The 24933-nt window shown below is 41.5% G+C and overlaps 1 protein-coding gene across 16 annotated transcripts in view; it reads left to right on the top strand.

Moving 5' to 3' along the window:
• Positions 1-24933, top strand: part of LOC127575471 (regulating synaptic membrane exocytosis protein 1-like) — a 587418-nt gene that overhangs the window by 112505 nt on the left and 449980 nt on the right. For 13 of the 16 annotated variants that reach the window (XM_052025385.1, XM_052025396.1, XM_052025393.1 and 10 more), the window contains exon 2: positions 5631-5723. The exons of the other annotated variants lie outside the window; for them this stretch is intronic. In XM_052025385.1, the coding sequence (XP_051881345.1) occupies positions 5631-5723 (93 nt within the window). The remainder of the gene's footprint in view (positions 1-5630; positions 5724-24933) is intronic. 16 annotated transcript variants of the gene reach the window in all.

The following is a 24933-nucleotide window of genomic DNA, read 5'->3' as shown; positions in this document are numbered from 1 at the left end:
AAATGGAGATTAATTCAGAAAATTGTGAGCTGTTGTATTTTGGAAAATCAAGTCAAGGTAGGACTTTCGCAGGCCCTGGGGAGACCGGAGGGATCTAGGAGTACAAGTACATGGTTCACTGAAAGTGGAGTCACAGGTAGACAGAGGGTGGTGAAGAAGGCTTTTGGCACACTGGCTTTCATCAGTCAGGTCATTGAGTATAAAAGTTGGGAGGTCATGGTGCAGTTGTACAAGATGCTGGTGAGGCCGCACTTGGAGTATTGTGTTTAGTTTTGGTAACCCTGCTATAGGAAAGATATCATTAAACTGGAAAGAGTACAGAAAAGATTTACAAGGATGCTGCCAAGACTTGAGGGACTGAGTTATAGGTCCAGGATGGACAGGCTAGGACTTTATTCCTTGGAGCATAGGAGACTGAGGGGTGATCTTATAGAGGTGTATAAAATCATGAGGGGCACAGATGGTGAACGCAATCAGTCTTTTTCCTAGAGTTGGGGAATCAAGAATTAGAGGGCATAGGTTTAAAGTGAGAAGGGAAAGATTTAAGAGGAACTTGAGGGGCAATATTTTTTTACACAAAGGGTGATATCTATGTGGAATGAGCTGCCAGAAGAAGTGGTTGAGACAGGTACAATTACAACTTTTAAAAGACAATTGGACAGGTACATGGATTGGAAAGGTTTAGAAGGTTATGGGTCAAATGCAGGCAAATGGGACTAGCTTGGATGGGGCACCTTGGTCAGCATGGACCAGTTGGGCTGAAGGGCCTATTTCCGTGCTGTATAACTCCATGACTATTTCTCCTTGTACCCCTCTTCTTTCTCCCACCATTTTCCCTCTCTCTCCGCAGAGCCTTCTGTTCCCCTTTCCCCATGTCTGTACACTCTCCCCCACATTTTGCTCTCACCTCCCTTTACCCCTCCCTCTCTCAATGCTCCCTTTACTCCTTCCTTTTTGATATCTATCATTTGCTTTTCCCTGCCCATCCATCTTAACTTTTTCTCCACCTGTCTGAGAAAGAAACAGACAGAACCGCAAGGGGCAAGGTGAAGGTGGCTCCTTTCTCACAGAACCAATGTTCAGGCTCATTGTAACTCTCTGTGTGCAGTCACAACAGCCTAAATGCTTGTGTACACTTCCTGGTGATCCTGGAGCCTGTGGCCTATCCGCCCAGGAGTTGAAAGGGTGGGGCAACAATGGAGAGTCCAATCAGAGGAAAAGCAAGTCCAAGGGGTCACTCTAGTGTACATGGTCTTCAGAAGACATGGCTTTCCATACAATTTTTATCATACGACTGTAACATTTCAAAACAAAATTAACACACTGGAAATATGTCAGAATCTGAGAAGTGTGTTAATAACAGATACCTGTTGCTGATAAAGCAAGAGCAATGGGTATTTGTTAGAGCCTGGAGCCAAAGAAAATGTGCAAGGTACGAAACGTTGCAAGTTCATCAAGGAAGAGGATAGTGAGATCAGTATGCTGATCTTGGCATTGGTATTGGTTTATTATTGTCATTTGTACCGAGGTACAGTGAAAAGCTTGTCTTACAAACCGATCGTACAGGTCAATTCATTACACAGTGCAGTTACATTGAGTTAGTACAGAGTGCATTGATGTAGTACAGGTAAACAATAACAGTAAAGTGTCACAGCTACAGAGAAAGTGCAGTGCAATAAGGTGCAAGGTCACAACAAGGTAGATCGTGAGGTCATAGTCCATCTCATTGTATAAGGGAACTGTTCAATAGTCTTATCACAGTGGGGTAGAAGCTATCCTTAAGTCTGGTGGTACGTGCCCTCAGGCTCCTCTATCTTCTACCCAATGGAAGAGGAGAGAAGAGAGAATGTCCCGGGTGGGTGGGGTCTTTGATTATGCTGGCTGCTTCACCAAGACAACGAGAGGTAAAGACCGAGTCCAAGGAGGGGAGGCTGGTGTCCGTGATGTGCTGGGCTGTGTCCACAACTCTCTGCAGTTTCTTGCCATCCTGGGCAGAGCAGTTGCTGTACCAAGCAGTGATACATCCAGATAGGACGCTTTTTATGGTGCATCGGTAAAAGTTGGTGAGAGTCAAAGGGGACAAACCGAATTTCTTTATTCTAGGGCATGTTGATATCTTGAACATTAAGGTGGATAAATCCCCAGGACCTGATGGGATCTATCCCAGGTTATTGTGAGAGGCAAAAGATCTTTGTCTCCTCTTCAGCCGCAGGTGAGGTCCTAGGGGACTAGAGAATAGCCAATGTTGTTCCTCTCTTAAGAAGGACAATAGAGACAAGGCAGAAATTTATAGGCTAGTGAGCCTTACATCAGAGGTAGGGAAATTATTGGAGAGATTCCCAAGGATAGGAATCTATTCGCATCTCAAAAAGCATAGACCCAATTAGGGATAGTCAGCATGGCTCTGTGCAGGGGAGGGATTGTGTTATAATGTTTTGAGAAGGTGATAAAGATTGATGAATCTTTATGCAAGAATGTTAGCAATGGATGTTGTCTACATAGACTTTAATAAAGCATTTGACAAGGCGCCTTGATTCTGGCTGATTCAGGAAATTAAATCACATGGGATCCATGGAGATTTGGTTCATTGGATTCAAAATTGGCTTGGCCATGGACACAGAAAAGTGGTAGAAGGGGATATTCTGACTGGAGGTCTGTGACCAGTGGTTTTCTGCAAGGATCGGTGCTAAGATCTCTGTTGTTTGTTATATATTTAAATGATTTGGATGAAAATGTCAGTTGGCTAATGAGTAAGTTTGGAGATGACACAAAAATTGGGGGAGTTAAGGATAGTGAGGAAAATTGTCAAAGGATTTAACCGGTTAGCAATGTGGGCAGAGAAATGGCAGATGGCGTTTAAACTAGACAAGTACAAGGTGTTGCACTTCGAAAGATAAAATGGAAGTACAGTATGAAGAAAGTGGCAGGACCCTTGGGAGCATTGATGTATAGACGGTTCTTCGGGTGCAAGTCCATAGCTCCTTGAAAGTGGCAATGCAAGTTGATAGGGTGGTAAAGAAGGCATATGGCATACTTGCCTTTATTGGTCGGGGTGTTGAGAATAAAAGTTGGGAAATCATGTTCCAGTTGTATTTAACTTTGGTCCAGCCACATCTGGAGTATTGTGTGCAGTTCTGGTCACTGCATTACAGGATGGATATGGAGGCTTTGGTGAGGGTGCAGAAGTGGTGCACCAGGTTGTTGCCTGGATTAGAGAGTATTACTTTATAGAGAGAGGTTGGACAAACTTGGATTGTTTACTCTGGAGTGTCGGAAGCTGAAGGGTGACCTGATAGAAGTATATAAAATTATGATAGGCATAAACAGGGTAGATCGTTGAAGTCTTTTTCCCAGGATGGAAATATCAAATGGAATGTGCTACCAGAGGAAGTGGCTAAAGCAGGTAAGATAGCAACATTTAGGAGGCATTTAGACGGGCATATGAACAGACAGGGAATGGAGGGATATAGACGATGTGCCATCAGATGTGCAGTTTAAATTGGCAATGCGGTCAGCACAGACATTATGGGACAAAGGACCCGTTCCTGTGCTGTACTGTTCCATGTCCGATCGTACAGACAGGCTCATACAGGCAACCTTGCATTAGGGCCGTTCCATAGAACCATAGAACAATACAGCACAATACAGGCCCTTCGGCCCACCAGGTTGTGCTGACCTTTAAACCATCCCTATCTAACCCCTTCCTCCCACATATCCCCCTATTTTAAATTCCTCCATATGCTTATCTAACAACCTCTTGAACTTGACCAATGTACCTGTCTCCACCACTACCCCAGGCAGCGCATTCCATGCACGAACCACTCTCTGGGTAAAAAACCTCCCTCTGATATCTCCCTTGAACTTCCCTCTCATTACTTTAAAGCCATGCCCTCTTGTATTGAGCATTGGTGCCCTGGGAAAGAGGTGCTGGCTGTCTACTCTTACCCTATCTATTCCTCTTAATACTTTGTATACCTCTATCATGTCTCCCCTCATCCTCCTTCTCTCCAAAGAGTAATAGAAATTCGGGTAATAGAAAAGAGTTCGGGTAATAGAAATTTGCCCTTGCAGAATTCACAGATCACTTCCCAAAATTTTGACTAGTGGAATAAAATTCAATTTCATGGGAATTTATGTAGAAAAAAAGTAAAGAAATACAATTTTTTTTTAAACACATGCTTCTTGATGCATGCACAGATGATGCAAATTAGCGTTATGGAAAATCGCAATATTGACAATTTACAAAGGAATGCAACCCCTATGTGACATGGGGGTTGTCTGTATTGTATCAATCTGTTTTGCTGAATATCTTGATTAAAGTTTCCCCATAAGCCATAATTAATGCATTATTATGTGTTTCTACGTTAGTACAACACACAAACTGATAAATATGCTGGTTGTAAACAAAAAGAATAAAGTTCCTCTGGGTTGTTCATTTTATAGAACATTCATTAATTCTAACTAAACTAGTATTTAAAAAAAATGAATGTCAGAGTCCATGCAAGTAAACTGGAATGGTGCTCCTAAAGTAGTGAAAGGTATTTCAGTGCATCTACTGATATGTGCAACACTGAAAGCTGATCAGCTTATAGAAACTAGTTGGTTAAATCACAGGGTGATGGTCCAAAGACCTGGACTAATATTTCACAAACGTAGAACATCGAAAGGTACTGCACAGGATCAGGCCCTTCAGCCCATGCCAACCAGGATGTCAATCTAACTATTTCCATCTGCCTGCTTATCATCTGTATCTCTGTTCTCTGCCTGTTAATGTGTTTGTCTAAATGCCTCTTAAACTTACTTTCATATCTGCTTCTACCACCTCCACTGGCAGTGCATCCCAGGCACCTACCACTCTCTGCATTAAAAGCTTGCCTCATAAACCTGCTTTAAACTTTCTCCATCTCACTTTAAACCTATGCCGTCTAGTATTTCACATTTCCACCCTGGGTAAAAAGACTATCCATCCTATCTTTGCCTCTCACAATTTTATAGCCTCTGACATAGGTGTTCACAACTTTTATACTCATGCCGTATGCCTTTTTTTCCTACCCTATCCATTTGTAAAGATAGGGTTTCAAATACTACAATGGCACCTGTGGAATTTAATTCAGTTAATTAATAATCTGAAATTAAACTTTAAAAGAAAACTACCCTGAGTGAACATGACCGCTGTGTCTGCCCTATGTGACTCCAAATCCACAGCAGCGTGGTTGATCTGTAATAGCCTGATGAAATGGCTCTGCAAGCTACAAGGCTATGTCAAAACACAACATTTTAGACTGCATGTTCAAGATGGTGACCCATCATCACTTTCTTGAGGAAATTGGGGTTGGGCAATAAATACTGGCCTTGTTTAGTAGTGCACAGTTCCTGAAAAACCAATAAGAAAATAGCAGGTCAGGAGATCTGGTTACATGAAAGATGGTCCATCTGTACATCAGTAAATCCAGTGCAACACAATGGTGTCAGCCCCAGGATCTGAGGAATAGTACATCTCACTGGGGATAGAACCAATCAGCTACATCAAGGGAAACCCAGACTCGATGTGAGAAGCAACAAACAACATCACCATTTATTAAACTGAAACTGAGCACCAGACTAAGGTCTACTTCAATGGCTCCTTTCAGGGACCAGCAGAAGATGTCACCATGGTTAGCGATGCCATGTCTTGGCTTTACCTGCACCCAGGCATTTCAACACCAGGATGCACCAACTGCTGGGCAAGTTGATCTGTTTTTTTTACTGATATTATGCTCTACTGTCTTTTTGAAGAATGAGGGAATGTAACAGATGTGATTGCTCTGCAAAAAAAACACTGCAGACTCGATGGTCCAAGAGGTTTCCTTCCGTGTCATGATAGTTCTAACTGTTATATTGTTTTTTTTTTTCAAAACTCACCTCTGTTGCCCTGATTCATTGTGAGCATAATGGTGTGTTTCATAAACCAGTACGGATAGTACTACGTTCCTTGTCGCATTTGGAGGACAGCCACCCACCTATTGCTCAAATCATGCAGTCCTACATTAGATGTAGTATATTGAATGCAAAGTCAAACAAATCTATTTCAAATCAAAAAGGTTGCTTAACCAAGGCCTTGGAGAATACTTCCCCAGGTTAATTTTTCCATTTTGTTAAAGATAAGCTGACTATTTCATGACAGTTTAGTGATCCAATCTATACATGAATTAAAGGAATCACAGCATTCTTTGCTGCTGCTTTGCCTGTTCATACTTTTGCTGGATATGTTCCCCTGGCCAGCCTCCCTCCCCTCTGAGCTTCAGGTCTTTTGAAAACACTGCTGCTGATAACAACTCGTACTGAGTTCACTGTTATCCTGTGCTAGCTGAGCTACCTCGATTGTTTGACAGCAACACCTCAATCATGGGTTTCTCTTCCATGGGTTCAAATTGTTACATGGCTTCACTTCATTCCAACCTGGTCACCTCCAACATAACAGCCCTCCTAGAACTTAGAATTCCACCAGTTGTGTCCTTTTCAAGAGCCTTGATTCTGCAGCTCAACAATAGCAGTTGGATCTTTGGCCATACATGCCACATGAACCCCTCCCTAAATCTCTCTGTGTCTCTACCTCTCTTTTTTAAAAGGTACTTCTTTTAAAAAAAAAGCATCTTTTTAACCTGGTGGTCGTTCTAACGCATGTTTTTGTGGCTAAGTGAATGTTTTTTTTTCTTATGCTCTTGTGAAATACTTTGGAATGTTATGTAAAAGATGTATTAATGTAAATTGTTGAAATAAAACAGAGAACAGTACAGCGCAGGAACAGGCCTATCGTCCACTATGTCTGTGCCGACCATGATGCCAAATGGAACTAATCCCATCTGCCTGCACATAATCCATATACCTCCATTCCCTTCATGTTCGTGTGTCTACCTAAGTGCCTCTTAAATGCCACTATCATGTCTGTTACCACTGGCACCCCTGGCAGCACGTTCCAGGTACCTACCACTCTGTATAATTAAAAAAAAACTCACTTTGCATTTCTCCCTTCAACTTTCCCCCTCTCACCTTAAAGCTGTGCCCTCTAGTATTTGACATTTCTACCCTGGGAAAGAGGCTCCAACTATCCTATATCTATGCCTCTCATAATTTTATAAAGCTCTCCCCTCAGGTCTCCCCTCAGCCTCCGACACTCTTGAGAAAACAATCCGAGTCAGTCTAACCTCTCCCTATAGCTAATACTCCGTAATCCAGGCAGCATCCTGGTGAACCTCCTCTGCACCCTCTCCAAAACCTCCACATCCTTTCTGTAATGGGGTAACCTGAACTAAACGCAATGCTTCAAATGCAGCCTAACCAAATTTATGTTTCTTTGAGTTCTCCCTTCATTAATTAAAGCTTTTTTCAATCTTATAATACCGATTACACCATTTTCTCCTATACACAACAGCTTCTTGTGTTGTGATATCAGACAAGGGAGCATTAAAAGCAGGTTCTGGCAGCAAAGGACAGGATGTGAAACCTTAATCACACAGCCCCCAACTTCCTCATCAGAGGGAAAATCACTCCTACTGACTTGTGACTAACTGACTAATTCTACTGATCTGTGAAAACATGAAACACAGGTGAGATGAGAATAGTTGATCGATAATGGGAATAAAAATTTAAGGTGATAGTTAAACCTGAAGGATTGGTTCTGTGGCTCCCTCTACAGATGCCTGACCTAAGTGAATACTCCCTGCATTTCTGTTTTTATTTCTGAGTTCCAACATCAGCAGTGTTTTACTTTTGGATTAGGTGACAATGATGTCAATTTAGTGAGAATAGTCAGCAAATGAATAGAACTTTGATTGGCACATGGATACGACTGGCACATTGATATTGCAAAATCTAAAGGGACTAAAGATCTGATATTAGGCCCAGTATTACTGTAGTTTCTGTATTTATTGTCTTGCTTTGAGATCTTTTCTCTGTTTGATATGATTTCTGATTTCTTTACATTTTTGTTTTAAATTTAACACATGAATAAATTGTTGATGTCCTGTTTAACAGTAGACATGTTAGTATGTTCATGTTATTTCACTGCTTACTATTTTAGTACAGGTGATAATATTGAACACTTTCTGTTAAAATTGAGAATAATTCCATTGATGCAGAATCATAATATATGGTATCAACTCCCAAATCTTCAGTTGTACCCATTTTTAAGGATGTATTTCATTTTGCTATTGGAAAAACCACAAAGTTTTACCATTTTGAAGTTACTGGTTCCCTTGAATAGACTATAAATTTAAAGATTTAAAAGGGACCTGAGGGAGCAAGTTTTCACATGCACAGTGGTGGGTAGATGGACCAAGTTACCAGAGGAAACTTTAGAGGTGGGTCAATTACAATGTTTAAAAGACACTTACATAGGTACATTGATTGGAAAGGTTTAGAGGGATATTGGCCAAACATAGGCAAATAGGACTAGGTCAGACCTTGGTCGGCATGGACAACTTGGACCGAAGGGCCTGTTACTGTACTATGACCTGTACTGTTACCTGTAATGTTTATGCATGAATGTTATCTAGCAAAAATTCTTGTTGAATCATGCAGAAACAAAGCACTTTGAGTTAAGCCTGAATCTTTGCTCTCCGTAATCTGGTGGAAAATACAAACTTGTTTTGCGATGAACTTTGATGGTAGACTTCAAATTTATTTTCTCAGTTAACATGTAAGAAAGGATGGTGAGTGGGTAGGTGTTTCTTTCATACAGATAGAGGAATTGTTTCATTGCCAATTCTAAGCCAGTCAATTCATTCCCTTCCCAGCCAATGATGAGAAACTGTTTTATTGATAACAATACAGTGAAATTCCTACTCTTGATAATCCTAATGGAAACATGCACATCCTAGTTGTTGAAAAGCCAATCTTTTTATCGATTACTGAATGGGAAGAGCTGCCAATACAAATTAATCCCTGATCCAGAAATGCCAATTGAGCAAAAAACTTAAACAGATTAATTCTGTTGTATCAAATAAATTATTTCTGACTGTTTCCATTCCATCCTTAGCAGACCCATGTTCCTGAATGGACTTCAGAATAGTTGGTATTTATGCGATCAAGTCTTCTTAAGCCTCAAACTCTTTCATTTCCAGATTGTCACTTTTTTAAACCACCTATTCATAAAAGTTTTAGCAATCTGAGTATGAATGTTTTACACACCTCTCCTGCTTCAACAGAGAAGAAAAGATGGACTTCCTAACCATCAGGCCGCTCTATAATCTTCTTATAGTCATAGCAGAATTTTAACTAAAGGCAGATCAATAATTTCTAGATTTTTAACTGCAAGTAGCCTCTTGGTGCTAGTTGATATCAAAGCTTTCCCTCCAATTTTTTTTGTCAACATAGTAGAGGGTCTGTCCGTGACTAAAATGGCAGCATACACGACGTTAGTAATCACCACATGGTGAATCAAAGGTGTCAGTACAAATCCAAATTAATCCCCGGCAGGAATAAATGCTTCCTTGTGTCTGCTGTTTTTGTAATCTGTTAACTTCACAGCTCTTGGAACTGCAGTCCTAGTTTTTAACACATTAAGTAGCTGGGTTTACATTTCCCAATTGTTACTTTTGTTGTGCTTATTTGGGTGTGGGCAGCATTTCATGTCTATTACATGAGTCGTTGCTTCTTTTCCAGCAAGTTAATGATTTTAAACAACTCACATCATTGCTCTTTAATCCCATTATAAGAAACTCAGTTTTATCAGCATTTGTAACATGAGCATGCATTTTTTTTTACTGTTTTACAATGGAGATAGTGTGGATACAGGATAGGATTCCCGTTTGTTCTGAAGTCAGGCTATTCACTTGAGTTATGTACAGGATATACTTTAGCCATTGTATTTGGAGCCAGAAAGTCATTCGTATTACTTAGGTATGACATATCTTTTCAGAGTTGTGCCTCTGCACTGCACCACTTGAAGCCTAGTTGACACTAGGCCTTTGATGGACACTTTCAGGCTGCTAAGGGATAGTAAAAGAGGGCCATGTAATTGCAGGGATCACAAATGATTGATAGGAAGAATGAGAAGAGACAATGAAAACGAAATGGTACAATTTTAAATGGTCAATAAGATAAGAGAGATTTGGCGATGTAGTTTATACAAATGTTTGAAGGTGGCAGGACTGTTGTTAAAGAAATACATTTAAACTCAGTAGACTGTATGTTCAGTTCTGGAAGGAATGCCAAGGCCATGAAGTTGGTGCAGAACTCCAATCGGAGCAGTGATGAGCGAATTTTGGATATACGGAGAAACGGAGAGCAAGTTGAAGGGGAGATTTGGTAGAGTTGCTGTAAATGGCATTGAGAAACTTGATCATTGTTTCCAGTAATAAGTATGTCAGTAACAAAAAGAATGCAGATTTAAAATTATTAGCAAAAGGATAGCATGAAACTACTTTCACCCAATGAGTAGTTGCTCTCTGGAATGCAACCTGCCAGAAAGCAGGGCAGAATGAGATTCAGTAGTGACATTCAAAAGAGAATTGCATGAGGACTTGAAAAAACATTTTAGAATGTTATGACAAAAGAGCAAGAAGTACGATTAATTGTAGAGCTCTAACTAAACTCTGGCACAGGTTCAATAAATAATTGCCTCCTGTGCAGTATTATTTTATAAAACATTTAAATTGCGCTCATGTACTCTTAATATGTTTTTATTTGGGTATTCAGATGTCTTACTTTCATCCTTGTAACTGAATAAACACCTGTTATGAATCTGTTGTGGATGCTTTCTGCACTAATGTACATCACTGTTTACCAATCCCCATTGCATTTCCTTCGGTTCATCTTAAACCAAAACGCATAGGAGCCCACTACCTTGGTAATGTCCTGTTTCCTCCGGGTTCCTCCGGGTATTAACTTTGTAATTAATAACGTGAATTTCATTTAATGATTCATGTAGCTAGATTATCAGTCGCATATCTTTTCTTCTGATTGAATTTTTACTCCAATCCACCCTCCCAGATTTCTTATTCCATTTGCATTTTTTAATGTCCAAGCTGCTGTGTGTGCAAGTGACTACCATCTCTAATTCTCTTTGTTAATGTCATTATTCTTTCAGCCCATTCTCTAACATTTCACCCTTTACCATTCATGAAACCTGCCACTGGAAATCAAACATCTGCATATGCTGGAAATTTAAAATAAAATCAGAAAATCTTGGAAATACTCAGCAGGTTGCATCTGTGGGAAGAGAAACTGAGATAATGTTTCAGGTCGAAGGCCCTTCTTCAGAACTGGAAAGGGCATATAAGATGAGATCAGATATCTTTATTAGTCACATGTACATCGAAACACACAGTGAAATGCAACCTTTGCGTGGATTGTTGTGGGGGCATCCCACAAGTGTTGCCACGCTTCTGGCGCCAACATAGCATGCCCACAGCTCCTAACCTGTATGTCTTTGGAATGTGGGAGGAAACCGGAGCACCTGGAGGAAACCCACGCAGACACAGGGAGAACATACAAACTCTTTACAGACAGCGGCTGGAATTGAACCCAGGTCGCAGACGCTGCAAAGTGTTACGCTAACCGCTACACTACTGTGCCTGTCCTTTCATGAGAATTAGAGAACAAGCTGCTGGAGGAACGCTGCTTCACCTGCTGAACCTATGGAGTCTGTTTGCCTCCATAGATGCTGTCTGCCTTGCTGACCACCTTCACCGGCTTACTTTTTGCTCCAGATCCCAGCATCTGCAGTCTCTTGTGTCTCCAGGGCACATAAAAAACTTGTTAAATTGCAGAGAGTGTGGGGGAGGGGGATGTCTCTGATAGGGTAAAACCATGGTGATCATGGGGATAAGCTGTAAACAAGGTTATCTGGTCAATGAGTGAATGGGAGCCGTTAGAGAGTGAGAACCTAGACAAAAGAACGTAGGAGTTGCAAAATGCAGAACAAGAAAGCATGCCCAGCAGGTGGGTCTAAGCGTGTCCTCCACTCCCAGAGGAAAAATGGGGAGAAAACAAACAAGCTGAGCAAATGTCACAGGTGGACAACTGATACTGAAAAATCAAGTTACCTGAAGTTGTAGAATTCAATTATTAAGTCCAGAAATCTGCAATGTGTCCAGACGGAAGATGAAGTGCTGTTGCTCAAGCTTGCATTGGGCCTAATTGTAACAGTACAGGAGGTCATAGACTGATGGATCAGAGTGGGAGTGGGTTGGAGAATTAGAGTGACAGGCAACGAGAAGGTCAGGGCTGCCCCTGCAGACTGAATGCAGGTGCTCTGCAAAGTAGTCCTCAATCTGTGTTTGGTTTCTCCAGTGTGGTCTCCACAACATTAGAGATGCCAAATGTCGCTCTCTGAGCTCCTGCAGACGTCTTGTTCTATGCTGTGAGATTCCAAATTTTGCATGATTTTGCTGTCTACATTTATCAATAAACAATTTCTCAAATTTTCTTATTGGGAGACTCTGAACTTGGAAATTTGTACTTCTGACCTGCAATGATAGTGAAATCTCAGTTGCTTATTTCATAACTGTGCTGCCTCCAACATTAATTCCCAGTTTAAAACCTTCAATGAGAATGTAAGTCAGTTGAAGGTTCACACACCTGGGAACTTTTGCACAAAGTTACAAGCTGTGGGCTTCAGTTAGGCACAGGCATGTGTGATGTTGCAGCTGCACATAAACCATAAAAAAGGAAGGCAGGTCATTCAGCTCTGTGCCTGCTCTGCTATTCAATAAGAACAGGGAGATCTTGCACTTCTGCTCCACTTTACTTCAAAGTTCCCAAAACCCAAGTAAGTTATAAGTGTACACATTTCCAGGGACATTGGGTCTGGTCTGGTGAATATTAAGGGATGTAACATTATCATTCAGGTAAGTATAAATATAGTTAGTGATGTCACAGATGGATTGCCAAGTGGGAAAGACTATTACTCAGACCATGCATTAAATGGTCATTTCCCACACCCAAATTGGTAACATATGTCCTGCATCAGAGTTTGAGAGAAATTAAACAACCTCTCAATTATTTTCAGCAAAACATATTTACTGAACCTCAACAACTTCTGCTGCAACTATACAGTAAATCTCTGATAATTTGGCATCTGATCAGGGATCTTGAGGTGCACATCCATAGCTCTCTGAAAGTGGCAACAACAGTAAAGGGTGGTAAAGGTGGCTTACGACATACTTGTCTTTATCAGTCAGGGCATTGAGTATAAAAGTGGTGTAATCATGTTGCAGCTGTATAAAACTTTGGTTCAGGTGCACTTGGAGTATTATGTGCAGTTCTAGTTGCCGCATTACAAGAGGATGTGGAAGCTTTGGAGAGAGTTCAGAAGAGGTTTACCAGGATGCTGCCTGGATTAGAGGGTATTAGCTATAAGGGGAGGCTGGATAAACTTGGATTATTTTCTCTGGAGTGTCGGAGGCTGAGGGGAGACCTGAAAAACCAATACCAATATAGAGGTTTATAAAATTATGAGAGGCATAGATAGAATAGATAGTCAGAGTCATTTCCCCAGGATGCAAATATCAAATACTAGAAGGCATGGCTTTAACGTGAGAGGGGGGAGTTCAAAGGAAATTTACTTGGCATTTTTTTTTTGAAAAAAGAGAATGGTAGGTGTCTGGAATGAGCTGCCAGGAGAAGTGGTGGAAGCAGATACCAGAGCAACCTTTAAAAGGCATGTAGACAGGCACGTGGACAGGCTGGGAATGGAAGGATAGAGACCATGTGCAGACAGATGAGATTAGTTGAAATTGGCATCGTGATCAGTAAAGACGTTGTTGGCCAAAGGACCTTTTCCTTCGCTGTGCTGTTCTGCATTCTATATTCTAAGTCCTGATGGTCCGGCAACTGGCTCACTCATTAGTTCAGTGTGTGAGCAGGGTATGCAGCTGGGCTTGGGATCTGGAATGTGTATGGTTTTGTGCCCAGAGCTGGGTCCAGATTGTTTGCACATTATCCCCCTCCCTTTAAACTCATCTGGTTCACTGGAAGTTTATTACTGTGTAACATGTAATAAAAAAAGCGAAATGAAGGTGTGTTTGGGTATTAATAGGAATCACATCCAGTCGTCCAGACCAGTCTGGCACTATCAAAGTCCCAAGGGTGCTGGATTCTGAGTTTTATTGTAATTCCTGCAGTTTTGCAGTAGACAATACTGGCAACGTAATTTGGAGTCAAGTGATAAATTAATTGTGTGAATGAAGTCACGGACTGAAGAAAAACTAAAAAGTGGTAGTCAATCGCTGTCACAGTCACAGAGAATGTGTAAATCCTGGTTTGTATTGAATTAAACAGAGTGATATTTGTACAGGTTTAAACCTGATTGCAGTGTTTTAAAAGCAAGTGTTGTGATAGAGCTGCTGCTGCATCTTTGTAATACAGGTGACTGACCACTGTTACAGGGGGTTGCTTTCCAAGAAAATGGTCTGTAACGCACTTTTCCATAACATGAAGCTGTGCAATTTGCACGTGCGTCAAGAAATGAGAGTTGAAGTAAACTTTTGTGTTTATTTATTTACTCTTTTCACATAAATTTTGTAAGAGTAAATTTTATTCCGTATCTCAAAGTTTTGGGAAGTGATTTGTGAATTCTTTAAGGGCAAATTTCCATTATCCAAACAGCCATAACAAGGGGGTTGCTTATAACACATGCTTTATCTCCTACATACTAAACTATTTTCATCTCCCTTGCCAGGCTTGTCAATGGCACAAGTTGAGACAAGTTATCCTAAATTGGGGCATTATCCTAATTTTGATAGCATTGGACAGGAATTTGCAAAAGTTGATTAGGAGTAGCTGTTAGCAGGTAAAAGGGACATCTAACAAGTGAGAGGCTTTTAAAAATGAGATGGGGAGAGTTCAGGGCCAACATCTTCCTGTTAGAGTGAAGGGCAAGGCTGGCAGGATTAGGGAACCCTGGTTGATGAGGGACATTGTGGCTCTGGTCAGGAAAAAGAGAGAGGCGTATGTCAGGTATAGGCAGCTACGATCAAGTGGATCATTTGAGGAGTATAAGAGATGTAGGAATGCACAAGAAGGAAATCAGGAGGGCAGTAAGGGAACGTGAGATATTCTTGGTAGATATGGTAAAAGAGAATCATCTGGGAGTTTTGTTCTCAGCTACAGAAATGTCCATCTGTTCCCCTTACTGTCAAATCTCTTACAACTATAGCTCGCCATGCCTTTATCCCTCCTGCTGTCCGGCAGAGCCATCCATGGTGCCACAGGCTTGATTTTGCTACTTTCCCTGAGAGAACATCCACCCCCAACAATATTCAAAGTGGTACACCTGTTTGAGAAGGGGGTGGCTTGTACTGAATTAAATGTTGTTTGGCCATGCTTTTGTGAAACCATGGGACATTTTGTTGAAGGTAATATATATATGCAATAACAACAGAAAATGCTGGAAATACTCGGCTGCTAACTTAGCATCTGTAGACTCAGAAACAGAGACTCTTCAGGTCAGTAACTTCCATCAGAACTGGGAAAAGCTAGAACGTAGAACAGTACAGCACAGTATGGGCCCTTCGGCCCACGATGTTGTGCTGACCTATATAAACCATATCCCCATTCAATCTATCCCCCTCTCTACTTCACCTCCCATAACCCTCCATTTTTCCTTTGTCCATCTGCCTATCTGATAGTCTCTTAAATGACCCTATTGTATCGGCTCCTACCACCACCGCCGGCAGTGCGTTCCAGGCATGGACCACTCTGTGTAAAAAAAAAACTACCTCTGACATCTCCCCTGAACTTTCCTCCATGCACCTTAAATGGGGGACCTCTAGTATTAGCCATTGCCACCCTGGGGAAAAGATGCTGGCTGTCCACACTTTCTATGCCTCTCATAATCTTATAGGGGAAGGAGGTAGAGAGCTTAGTGGAATGGTGTCATGATAACAACCTTTTCCTCAATGTCAACAAAACAAAAGAGCTGGTCATTGACTTCAGGAAAGGGGGCAGTGTACATGCACCTGTCTAAATCAATGGTGCTGAGGTCACGAGGGTTGAGTGCTTCAAGTTCCTGGGAGTGAACATCACCAACAGCCTGTCCTGGTCAAATCATGTAAAAGCCACAGCCAAGAAAGCTCACCAGCGCCTCTACTTCCTCAGGAGGCTAAAGAAATTTGGTTTGTCCCCTTTGACTCTCACCAACTTTTACAGATGCACCATAGAAAGCATCCTATCTGGCTGTATCACAGCTTGGTACGGCAACTGCTCTGCCCAGGACCGCAAGAAACTGCAGAGTGTTGTGGACACAGCCCAGCGCATCATGGAAACCAGCCTCCTATCCTTGGACTCTGTCTTTACCTCTCGCTGTCTTGGTGAAGCAGCCAGCATAATCAAAGACCCCACCCACCAGGAACATTCTCTCTTCCCTCCTCTTCCATTGGGTAGAAGATACAGGAGCCTGAGGGCACGTACCACCAGACTTAAGGACAGCTTCTACCCCACTGTGATAAGGCTGTTGAACAGTTCCCTTATACAATGAGATGGACTATGACCTCACAATCTACCTTGTTGTGACCTTGCACCTTATTGCACTGCAGTTTCTCTGTAGCTGTGACACTTTACTCTGTACTGTTATTGTTTTTACCTGTACTATATGAATGCACTCTGTACTGACCTAATGTAACTGCACTGTGTAATGAATTGACCTGTATGATTGGTTTGTAAGACAAGCTTTTCACTGTACCTCGGTACAGGTGATAATAATAAACCAATACCAATACCTCTATGGTCTCCTCACATCCTCTGTCCTCCCTAGTTCGCTCAACCTCTTCTCATGAGACATGCTCTCCAACCCAGGTAGCATCCTTGTAAATCTCCTCTGCGCCCTCTCCAAAGATTCCATGTCCTTCCTATAATGTACTGACTAGAACTGAACACAATATTCCAAGTGTGGTCTAACGAGAGTCTTTTACAGCTGCAACATTACCTCTTGGCTCTTGAACTCAATCCCCCGGCTAATGAAGGCCAGCACACCAAACGCCTTCTGAACCGCCCTATCCACTTGTGCGTCAACTTTGAGAGACCTTGTACTTGACTCCAAGATTTCTCTGTTCCTCCACACTTCTAAGAATCCTGCCATTAACCATGTACTCTGCCTTCAAGTTCATTCTTCCAAAGTGTATCACTTCACATTTCTCTGGATTGAACTCCATTTGCCACTTCTCCACCCAGCTCTGCATCCTGTCTGAATCCTGTTACAACCTACGACAACCTTCACTATCTAGTACACCATCAACCTTCCTGCCATCTGCAAACTTACCAAGCCATCCTTCCACTTCTTCATCCAAATCATTTATCAAAATCACAAAGAGCAGGGGGTCCCAGAACAGATCCCTGTGGATTGCCACCAGTCACCGACCTCCAGATTGAATAATCCCCTTCAACAACCACCCTCTGACTTCTGTGGACAAGCCAATTTCGAATCCACACAGCCAATTTCCCTGGATCCCATACCTCATGACTTTCCAAATGAGCCCTATCTGATTTTTGCTTCCGAAACCTTAAATATCCTTCCTTCCTTCATCTTGACTAAACCTTCCACCTCTCTTGTTAACCATAGTTCCTTCATCCTACCATCCTTTCCTTGTCTCAGCGGGACAAACCTAACTAGAACTCCATGTAAGTGGTCTTCCCACAGATATGCCCTGACCTGCTGAGTATCACCAACATGTTCTGTTTTTATTTTAGATTTCCAGCATCTGATGGTTTTTTTACAATTTTCATTGATCGAGTCCATGATCCTGATTCCAAGCTGCCGCTCACCTCTTGGTTTATTTCACCACTTCACTTCCATTTTGTCTTTTCTTACTTAAGCTTCCTCTGAAAGAAACAGCACCTCAACACAGTAATGCTTCAAGAAGCTTAAACATGCCATGTAGGGATGTCTGTAATTTAGACTTTGTGTCTACCTTTTGTTACTGTTGTCAGCCCCTATATTTTTCAGAAAACTCTCAGTGTAAAAGCAGTTGATTAAAACACTTGCCTCACTGTATAATTTTGTTGTTCCAGTGCACTGTGTCATAATGATATGACAGAGTAAAGATATGTGATTTTGTTTTTGCATATCAGTTGTAAGTTTTTTAGACCCAGATTTTAGAGTTGAAATGATAGCAAAAGTCAGTGTCCATTCCTGCTGTAGTTAAATGGGAAATGAAGATAATGCTGTAAAATATTTCTTTTTTCTCTGCAGAGAATGATGTTTTGTAACTTTCAGGTAACTTGATTTGTAAAGAGTAATCCAAGGAAGCTTGATTACTCTTTGAACGCTTGAATATTTAAGAAAACTTGTAAAATATGCTGAAAAACATTATCTTTTGCAGTATGCAGTGTAAATGTGTTTTACATGATGTGCAAAACCATAACTACTACTTTGCAAATTCTTTGGTCCTAGAATAACTTTGTATATAATTCCTTAAAATTATTTGAATAAGTAATAGATTTTAATACATTTGATAATGAACTATTTTAATCTTATGTGAACTTTCCAGCCTTTATTTTACACTTTATGCAATGTTTAAAATATTTATTAAAAATTATGCTATTCTTGATTAGCCATCTGTAAAAATGGTAACATCATTGATGTTGGTGCCAGAGAAAGCCTAGAGCTTCCCCTGACGACGAGCATTGACAGAAAAGGAAACTTGCTCTCCACAGAACTTGTAGATCTTTTTGGACATCTTTCTCCAATGTCACTGCCTAATGCTGCCATTTTCATACTGGCTGCAAACTCCAGCCCAATGTATGTTTACCTTATCCAGTGAGCTCTCAATACATTGCAGTTGCTCAAGAAACAACTGAGACATCAACTTGATGCTGACATTGACAATAAAGTGATTTATGATTTACCCCAAATGTTCCCAGCTAAAATATTTTGCAGGAGGTAAGGAAGTACCAATAGCAAATGTCATCATGTTGACCTTCAGCAAATGTTTTATCAGCTTAGAGTCAGTGTTTGCTTAGTCATACTCTGGTGTTACTGTTGGAATCGATGTCTTTGCATCCTGTTTCACAGTTGTGTAAAAACCAAGGAGATAAACAACATGGTGACTTCAGTCTTCATCAATCAAACATGTTAGTTATTCATGTGCAAGTGGGAGAAAGTCACTGGAGATTCAAAGAGAGATGTCCAGCAAGTATGATGTCTGACAACTGGTTGTACTGGACAATCCGTAATGGAATGTTTTTTGTAAAGAAAGGAAGTGGATAAAGGCCAACCAAAAGTAAGGTACGAATGGAAGAGGAGAAATAGAGAATGGTGGGATAAAGGAAAAAGCGGGACTTAAAAAGGAATAAAGTTAGACAGAATCTGAAACATTTGTAATGTTGGCACCAAGGTTCCCATTGGCACACAGTGCGGTGACCAAATGATATTTAGTCCTGTATGAGAAATCTAATTTTTTTTAAGGTTATGGTTGATGGAACTTATTCTGGCTGGAGGTCTGTGGGTAGTGGTGCTCTGCAGGGATCCGTACTGGGACCTCTGCTGTTTGTGATATATCTATCCATATATCTACATATTTGTATGCGTGTATGTATGTGTATGTATATATAAAACTTGGATGAAAACGTGGCTGGGTGGGTTAGTAAGTTTGCAGACGCTACAAAGATTGGCGGCGTTGTGGATAGTGTAGATTGCCAAATGATACAGTGGAATATACATCAGTTGCAGATATGGGTGGAGAAATGGCATATGAAGTTTAATCCAGTCGAGTGTGAGGTGCTGCACTTTGGGGATCTTGGGGCCCAAGTCCATAGCTCCCTGAAAGTGGCTGCACAGGTTGATAGGGTGGTATTTGGCATGCTTGCCTTTATTATTCAAAGCGTTGAGTTCAAGAGTCAGCAGCTTTATAAAACTCTGGTTAGAATGCATCTGGAGTATTGCATTCAATTCTGGTCACCCATTATTGGAAGGGTGCAGAAGAGGTTTACCAGGATGGGGCCGGGATTAGAGGGCATGTGCAATGAGGAGAGGTTAGACAAACTTGGGTAGTTTTCGCTGGATTGGTGGAGGCTGAGAGGAGACCTAATAGAAGTTTATAAGATTATGGGAGGCATAGATAGAGTGGACAGCCAGTATCTTTTGCCCCAGGGTAGAAATGTCTAATACTAGAGGGCATGCATTTAAGTTGAGGGGGTAAGTTCAAAGGAGATGTGCAGGGCAATTTTTTTTTACACAGAGAGTAGTGGATGCCTGGAACGCACTGCCAAGGATTGTAATGGAGGGAAAAATAATAGCAGCATATAAGAGGCTCATGGATAGGCACATTAATATTGCAGAGAATGGAGGGGTATGGACATTGTGTAGGCAGAAGGGATTAGTTTAGTTAGGCGTTTCAGTACCAGTTTAATTAGTTCAGCACAACATTGTGGGCTGAAGGGCCTGCTCCTATGCTGTACTGTTCTATGGTTGTAATTTGCAGAGTTGTTATGAGGGAACTCTCGTCAGTGCAGTGTATTGAATTCTCACAAGGATTTCAACATGTTGCCACTCAAGTTTTTAAACAAAATTTAAAACACTTGGGATTGAGGTAATATATTGGCATGGATTGAGGGTTGGTGAACAGATACAAAATGGACAACAGAAATAAACAGGTCATTTTGGGCTTGGGAGGCTGTGACGAGTGCTGTGCCACAGGGATTGGTGTTTGGGACCTTTTCATAATTCATATTAATGATTTGGAATGATTGGGACTGTCTGTAGTATGTTCAAATTTGCTGATGATCCCAAACTGGATTGTGGAGAAGATGCAACGAGGTGTCAGGTGGATGTGGACAAAGCAAGTTCATGGGTAAGGACATGACAGATGAGATATAATGTGAAAAGATGTGAGTTCATCCATGTTGCAACATTCCACCCCTGCCTGCGATGTAGTGTCCATAGGCTGTTTTGAGTTGCTGCTTCCAAAGGCAAATAATAGTGGCAGAATTATCAACAGAACATCCTCTATTGAAGACAGTATACTTTAACCAACACTGGTGTCCAGAACAAAATGTATCAAAACTCAAATGTACTTTTAAGGACAGTATACACTTAATGTTTGATGATTTAAAAATAGGCAGAAATGCAAGTTGTGATGAGGACATGAAGAGTTGGTCTGCAAAGGTATACAAGGCAGATTGAGTGAGTTGCAATAAAATGGCAGATGGAGCATAATGTGGGGGAAGAAGAGAAAAGTAAATTATGTTTTAAATAGTGTGAAATTGTTATATGCTGGTGATCAGAGAGCTTTGGGTGTCCTTGTACAAGAAAGTTATCATGCAGTGTCAACAAGAAATTAACAAGGCAAATGAAATGTTGGTCTTTATTACAAGAGTACCAAAATAGAAAGTACAGAAGTACTGAAATTTCTAAAACTTGCAACAGTTGTGTATTTAAAATAGATGAGACACAACTGGAGAAGTGTGTCCACCTTCAGCCACCTTATTTAGGAAAGGATATACTTTGGAGGCAGTCCCATGAAAAGGGAATTGCTTTATGTGGAAAGGTTAGATCTATATTGATTGGTATTTAGAAGAATGAGAAATGATCTTACTGAAACATGGAAAAGTCTATCAGGACTTGACAACATGAATGCAGAGAGAATATCTTTTCTGGTAGGGTGCCCTTAGAGTCAACTCTGAGATGGAGCTGGACAGGAACTTCTTTGGAGTGTTGTTGTGAGTTTTTGGGACTTACAACCCCAGAGAACTGTTGAGGCTCAGCCGTTGAATATATTTGCCAAAGAAGACAGGTTTTTGGACTACTGTCAAGGACAATAGGGTGTGTGCAGAAAAATGGTGCTGAGGCCAAGATTAGATCAGTTGTGGCGTAGTCTTGAGGAGCTGTGTGGGCCACTCCTGCTCTCATTCTTATGGGTACGGTCTTGCACTGTTTCAAAGAGAGCATCTGTATTCCGCTAAATTCCAATCAGCTTCCTTTGTTCCTACAAGAGAATTTCTATGACCTCAGTGAAAAACACTAAGTTTTCAGCTGAGAATCCAGCGGACAGAGAAAAAATTGATATCATATAAAAATCATGTACTCAGAGTTAGGATTTGATATTTTGAACCAGTCCAGAAAATATTCTAAAACTTGTCTTCTGCATGCCAGAGTTGGGATGGGAACCTTTTTAAAAAAAGGCAGACAGGAAGAGTCATAAGATCAGTTTCAATTAATTGCAGTGCCTTGTACACCATGATTTAAACTTATTCTTTTATATGGAATGGTCAGATACCAGTCAAAGAACCCGGTCAAGGAGGGAAAAGGCCAGAAAATTGGTCACAGTGAATAGTGCAGATCACATGCATCTCTTCAATATTACAGAAAATCTAACTGCTCTATAAGGTGACCAACGTTTGAAAGCATGCAGAAAATTGGTGTTTCTTGTATTCGCCAGCGTACTTTCTTAAATTCACTTTTCAGGTACGTTTGAGTCGTTCATTGCTGATTCCTCCTTTATCCATAGAACCATAGAACCATACAGCACAAAACAGGCTCTTCGGCCCACCATGTTATGCCGTCCATCAAACCACCCTCACACTACCTAACCCTTTCCTCCCGCATATCCCTCTATCTCACATTCCTCCATATGCCTAGCCAACAAACTCTTGAACCTGTCCAATGTATCTGCCTCCACCACCACCCCAGGCAATGCATTCCATGCACCAACCACTCTCTGGGTGAAAAACCTCCCCTTGACATCTCCCCTGAACCTCCCACCCATAACCTTAAAACCATGCCCTCTCGTCTTGAGCATTGGTGCCCTGGGAAGGAGGTGCTGACTGTCTATCTATTCCTCTCAATATTTTATATACCTCTATCATGTCTCCTCTAATCCTCCTCCTTTCCAGTGAATAAAGCCCTAGCACCTTAAGCCTCTCCTCATATTCCATACGCCCTAATCCAGGCAGCCATTATCCTTGAGAAAATGATGAACAACTGCAGTTCTTCTGGTGTAGGTACTCTCACAGTAGTTGGGTATGGAGTTCCAGAACTTGGATTAGCCAAGAATTGCAAGTCAGGATGATATGTAACTTGGAAAGGAGAATGCAGATGGTGGTCATTCCCATGTACCTGAAACCATTGTCCTTTTTGGTGGTCGAGGGCTGGTTGGGAGAATACCTGCAGTGAATTTTGTAGATGGTATACACTGCAACCACATTATGCAGATGGTGGAATGAATGAATGGTTGCTGGGGAACTTGTCACTTGTGCTGCTTTGTTCTGTAGATGTCAGGCTTCTTGAGTGTTGCTGGAACAGTGTTCTTCCAGACAAGTGGAGAGGAATCCATCACGCTGCTGACTTGTGCTTTGTATATCGTGGAATGGTTTTAGGGTATCTGGTGGTAAGACATGAATGTCAGAATACCCAGCCTCTGATCTGTTCTTCCAGCCATGTATCTATGTGGCTGGTCCAGCTGATTTCTAATGAATGATGACCTGCAAGATGCTGATGGTAAGGCCTTGTGCATGGGAAATTGTGCACACAAATTTGATGGAGTTTATTCTTTGAAGAGGTTATCAAAAGGATTGACGAGGGCAGGTCTGCAGACACCAACTATGTGGACTTGAGCAAGGCTTTTGACAAGGTTCTGCATGGTGGGCTTGTCTGGAAGTTTAGATCACATGGGGACCAGGGTGAGCTACCCACTTGGATACAAAATAAATTCAGTGGAAAGAGTCAGAGGGTGGCAGTAGAGGGTTGTTTTTCAGACTGGAGACCTGTGACCAGTGGTGTGCTACAGAGACTGGTGCTGTTCCCTTGCTGTCTGTCTATTTTATTGATTTGGATGAGAATGTAGGTGGCATGATTAGTAAGTTTGCAGATGACACCAAAATTGCGGTATAGTGGACAGTGAAGAAGGTTACAGTGGGATATTGATTGATTGGGGGCGGCAGATGGAATTTAACTTGGACAAGTGTGAAATTATGCATTTTGGCAACTTGAACCAGGGCAGGACGTGCATGGTGAATGGCAGGGCTCCGGGGAGTGATTTTGAACAGAAAGACTGAGGGAAACAAAGGACTGCAGATGCTGCAGACCTAGGGGTAGAGGTACATAGCTCCCTGAAATGGATGATACAGTTGGAGAGTGGGGTGAAAAAGGCACATGCTTGCCTTCATCAGCGGTGGCATTGAATACAAGAGTTGGGACATCATGTTACAGTTGTACAAAACATTGGTTACACTGCACTTGGAGTATTGCATGTAGTTTTGGTAACTATACTGTTTGACGTGGTTAAGGAAGGATGTGATTAAGCTAGAAAGGATGCAGAAAAAATTCACAAGAACGTTGCCTGGACTGGAGGGCTTGAGTTATTTAGGAGCAATTGGATAGGCTCGGACTGTTTTCTCTGGAGCGAAGGAGGCTGAGGGATGACCTGAAAGAGGTTTATAAAATCATAAGGTGGATGGTTAGAGTCTTTTTCCCAGAGTAGTGGAGTCCAGAACTGGAGTGCATAAGTTTAAGGTGAGGGTGGAAGGATTTAAAAAGGGGCAGGTTTTTCACATAGAGGGTGGTGGGTATGTGGAATGAACTTCCAAAGGAGGTGGAAATGGCAGTCACAATTACAGCATTTAAAAGACATTTGGACAAGTACAGGATAGGAAAGGTTCAGAGGGATATGTGCCAAGCGCAGGCAAATGGGACTAGCTCAAGTAGACAACTTGGTCTGTAGGGGGGATAAATAAGGATGGGACACATACCATGAACAGTGGGGCTGTGGGTAGTATTGCGGAACGGAAGAATCTTGGTCTATAGATGCAAAGATCCTTGAAGGTGGCATAATGGTTAGGTAGGGTGTCGAAGAAGGCATATGGGATGCTTGCCTTCATTATCTGTGGCATAGAATATAAGTGCAGGGAGATATTGGTTTATTATTGTCACTTGTACCAAGGTACAGTGATTGTACAGGTCACTTCATTACACAGTGCAGTTACATTGAGTTAGTACAGAGTGCATTGAGGTAGTACAGG

Source organism: Pristis pectinata, chromosome 10, assembly GCF_009764475.1.
Source record: "Pristis pectinata isolate sPriPec2 chromosome 10, sPriPec2.1.pri, whole genome shotgun sequence".
Classification (NCBI taxonomy): domain Eukaryota; kingdom Metazoa; phylum Chordata; class Chondrichthyes; order Rhinopristiformes; family Pristidae; genus Pristis; species Pristis pectinata.
This window is presented reverse-complemented; position numbering and strand designations above follow the sequence as displayed.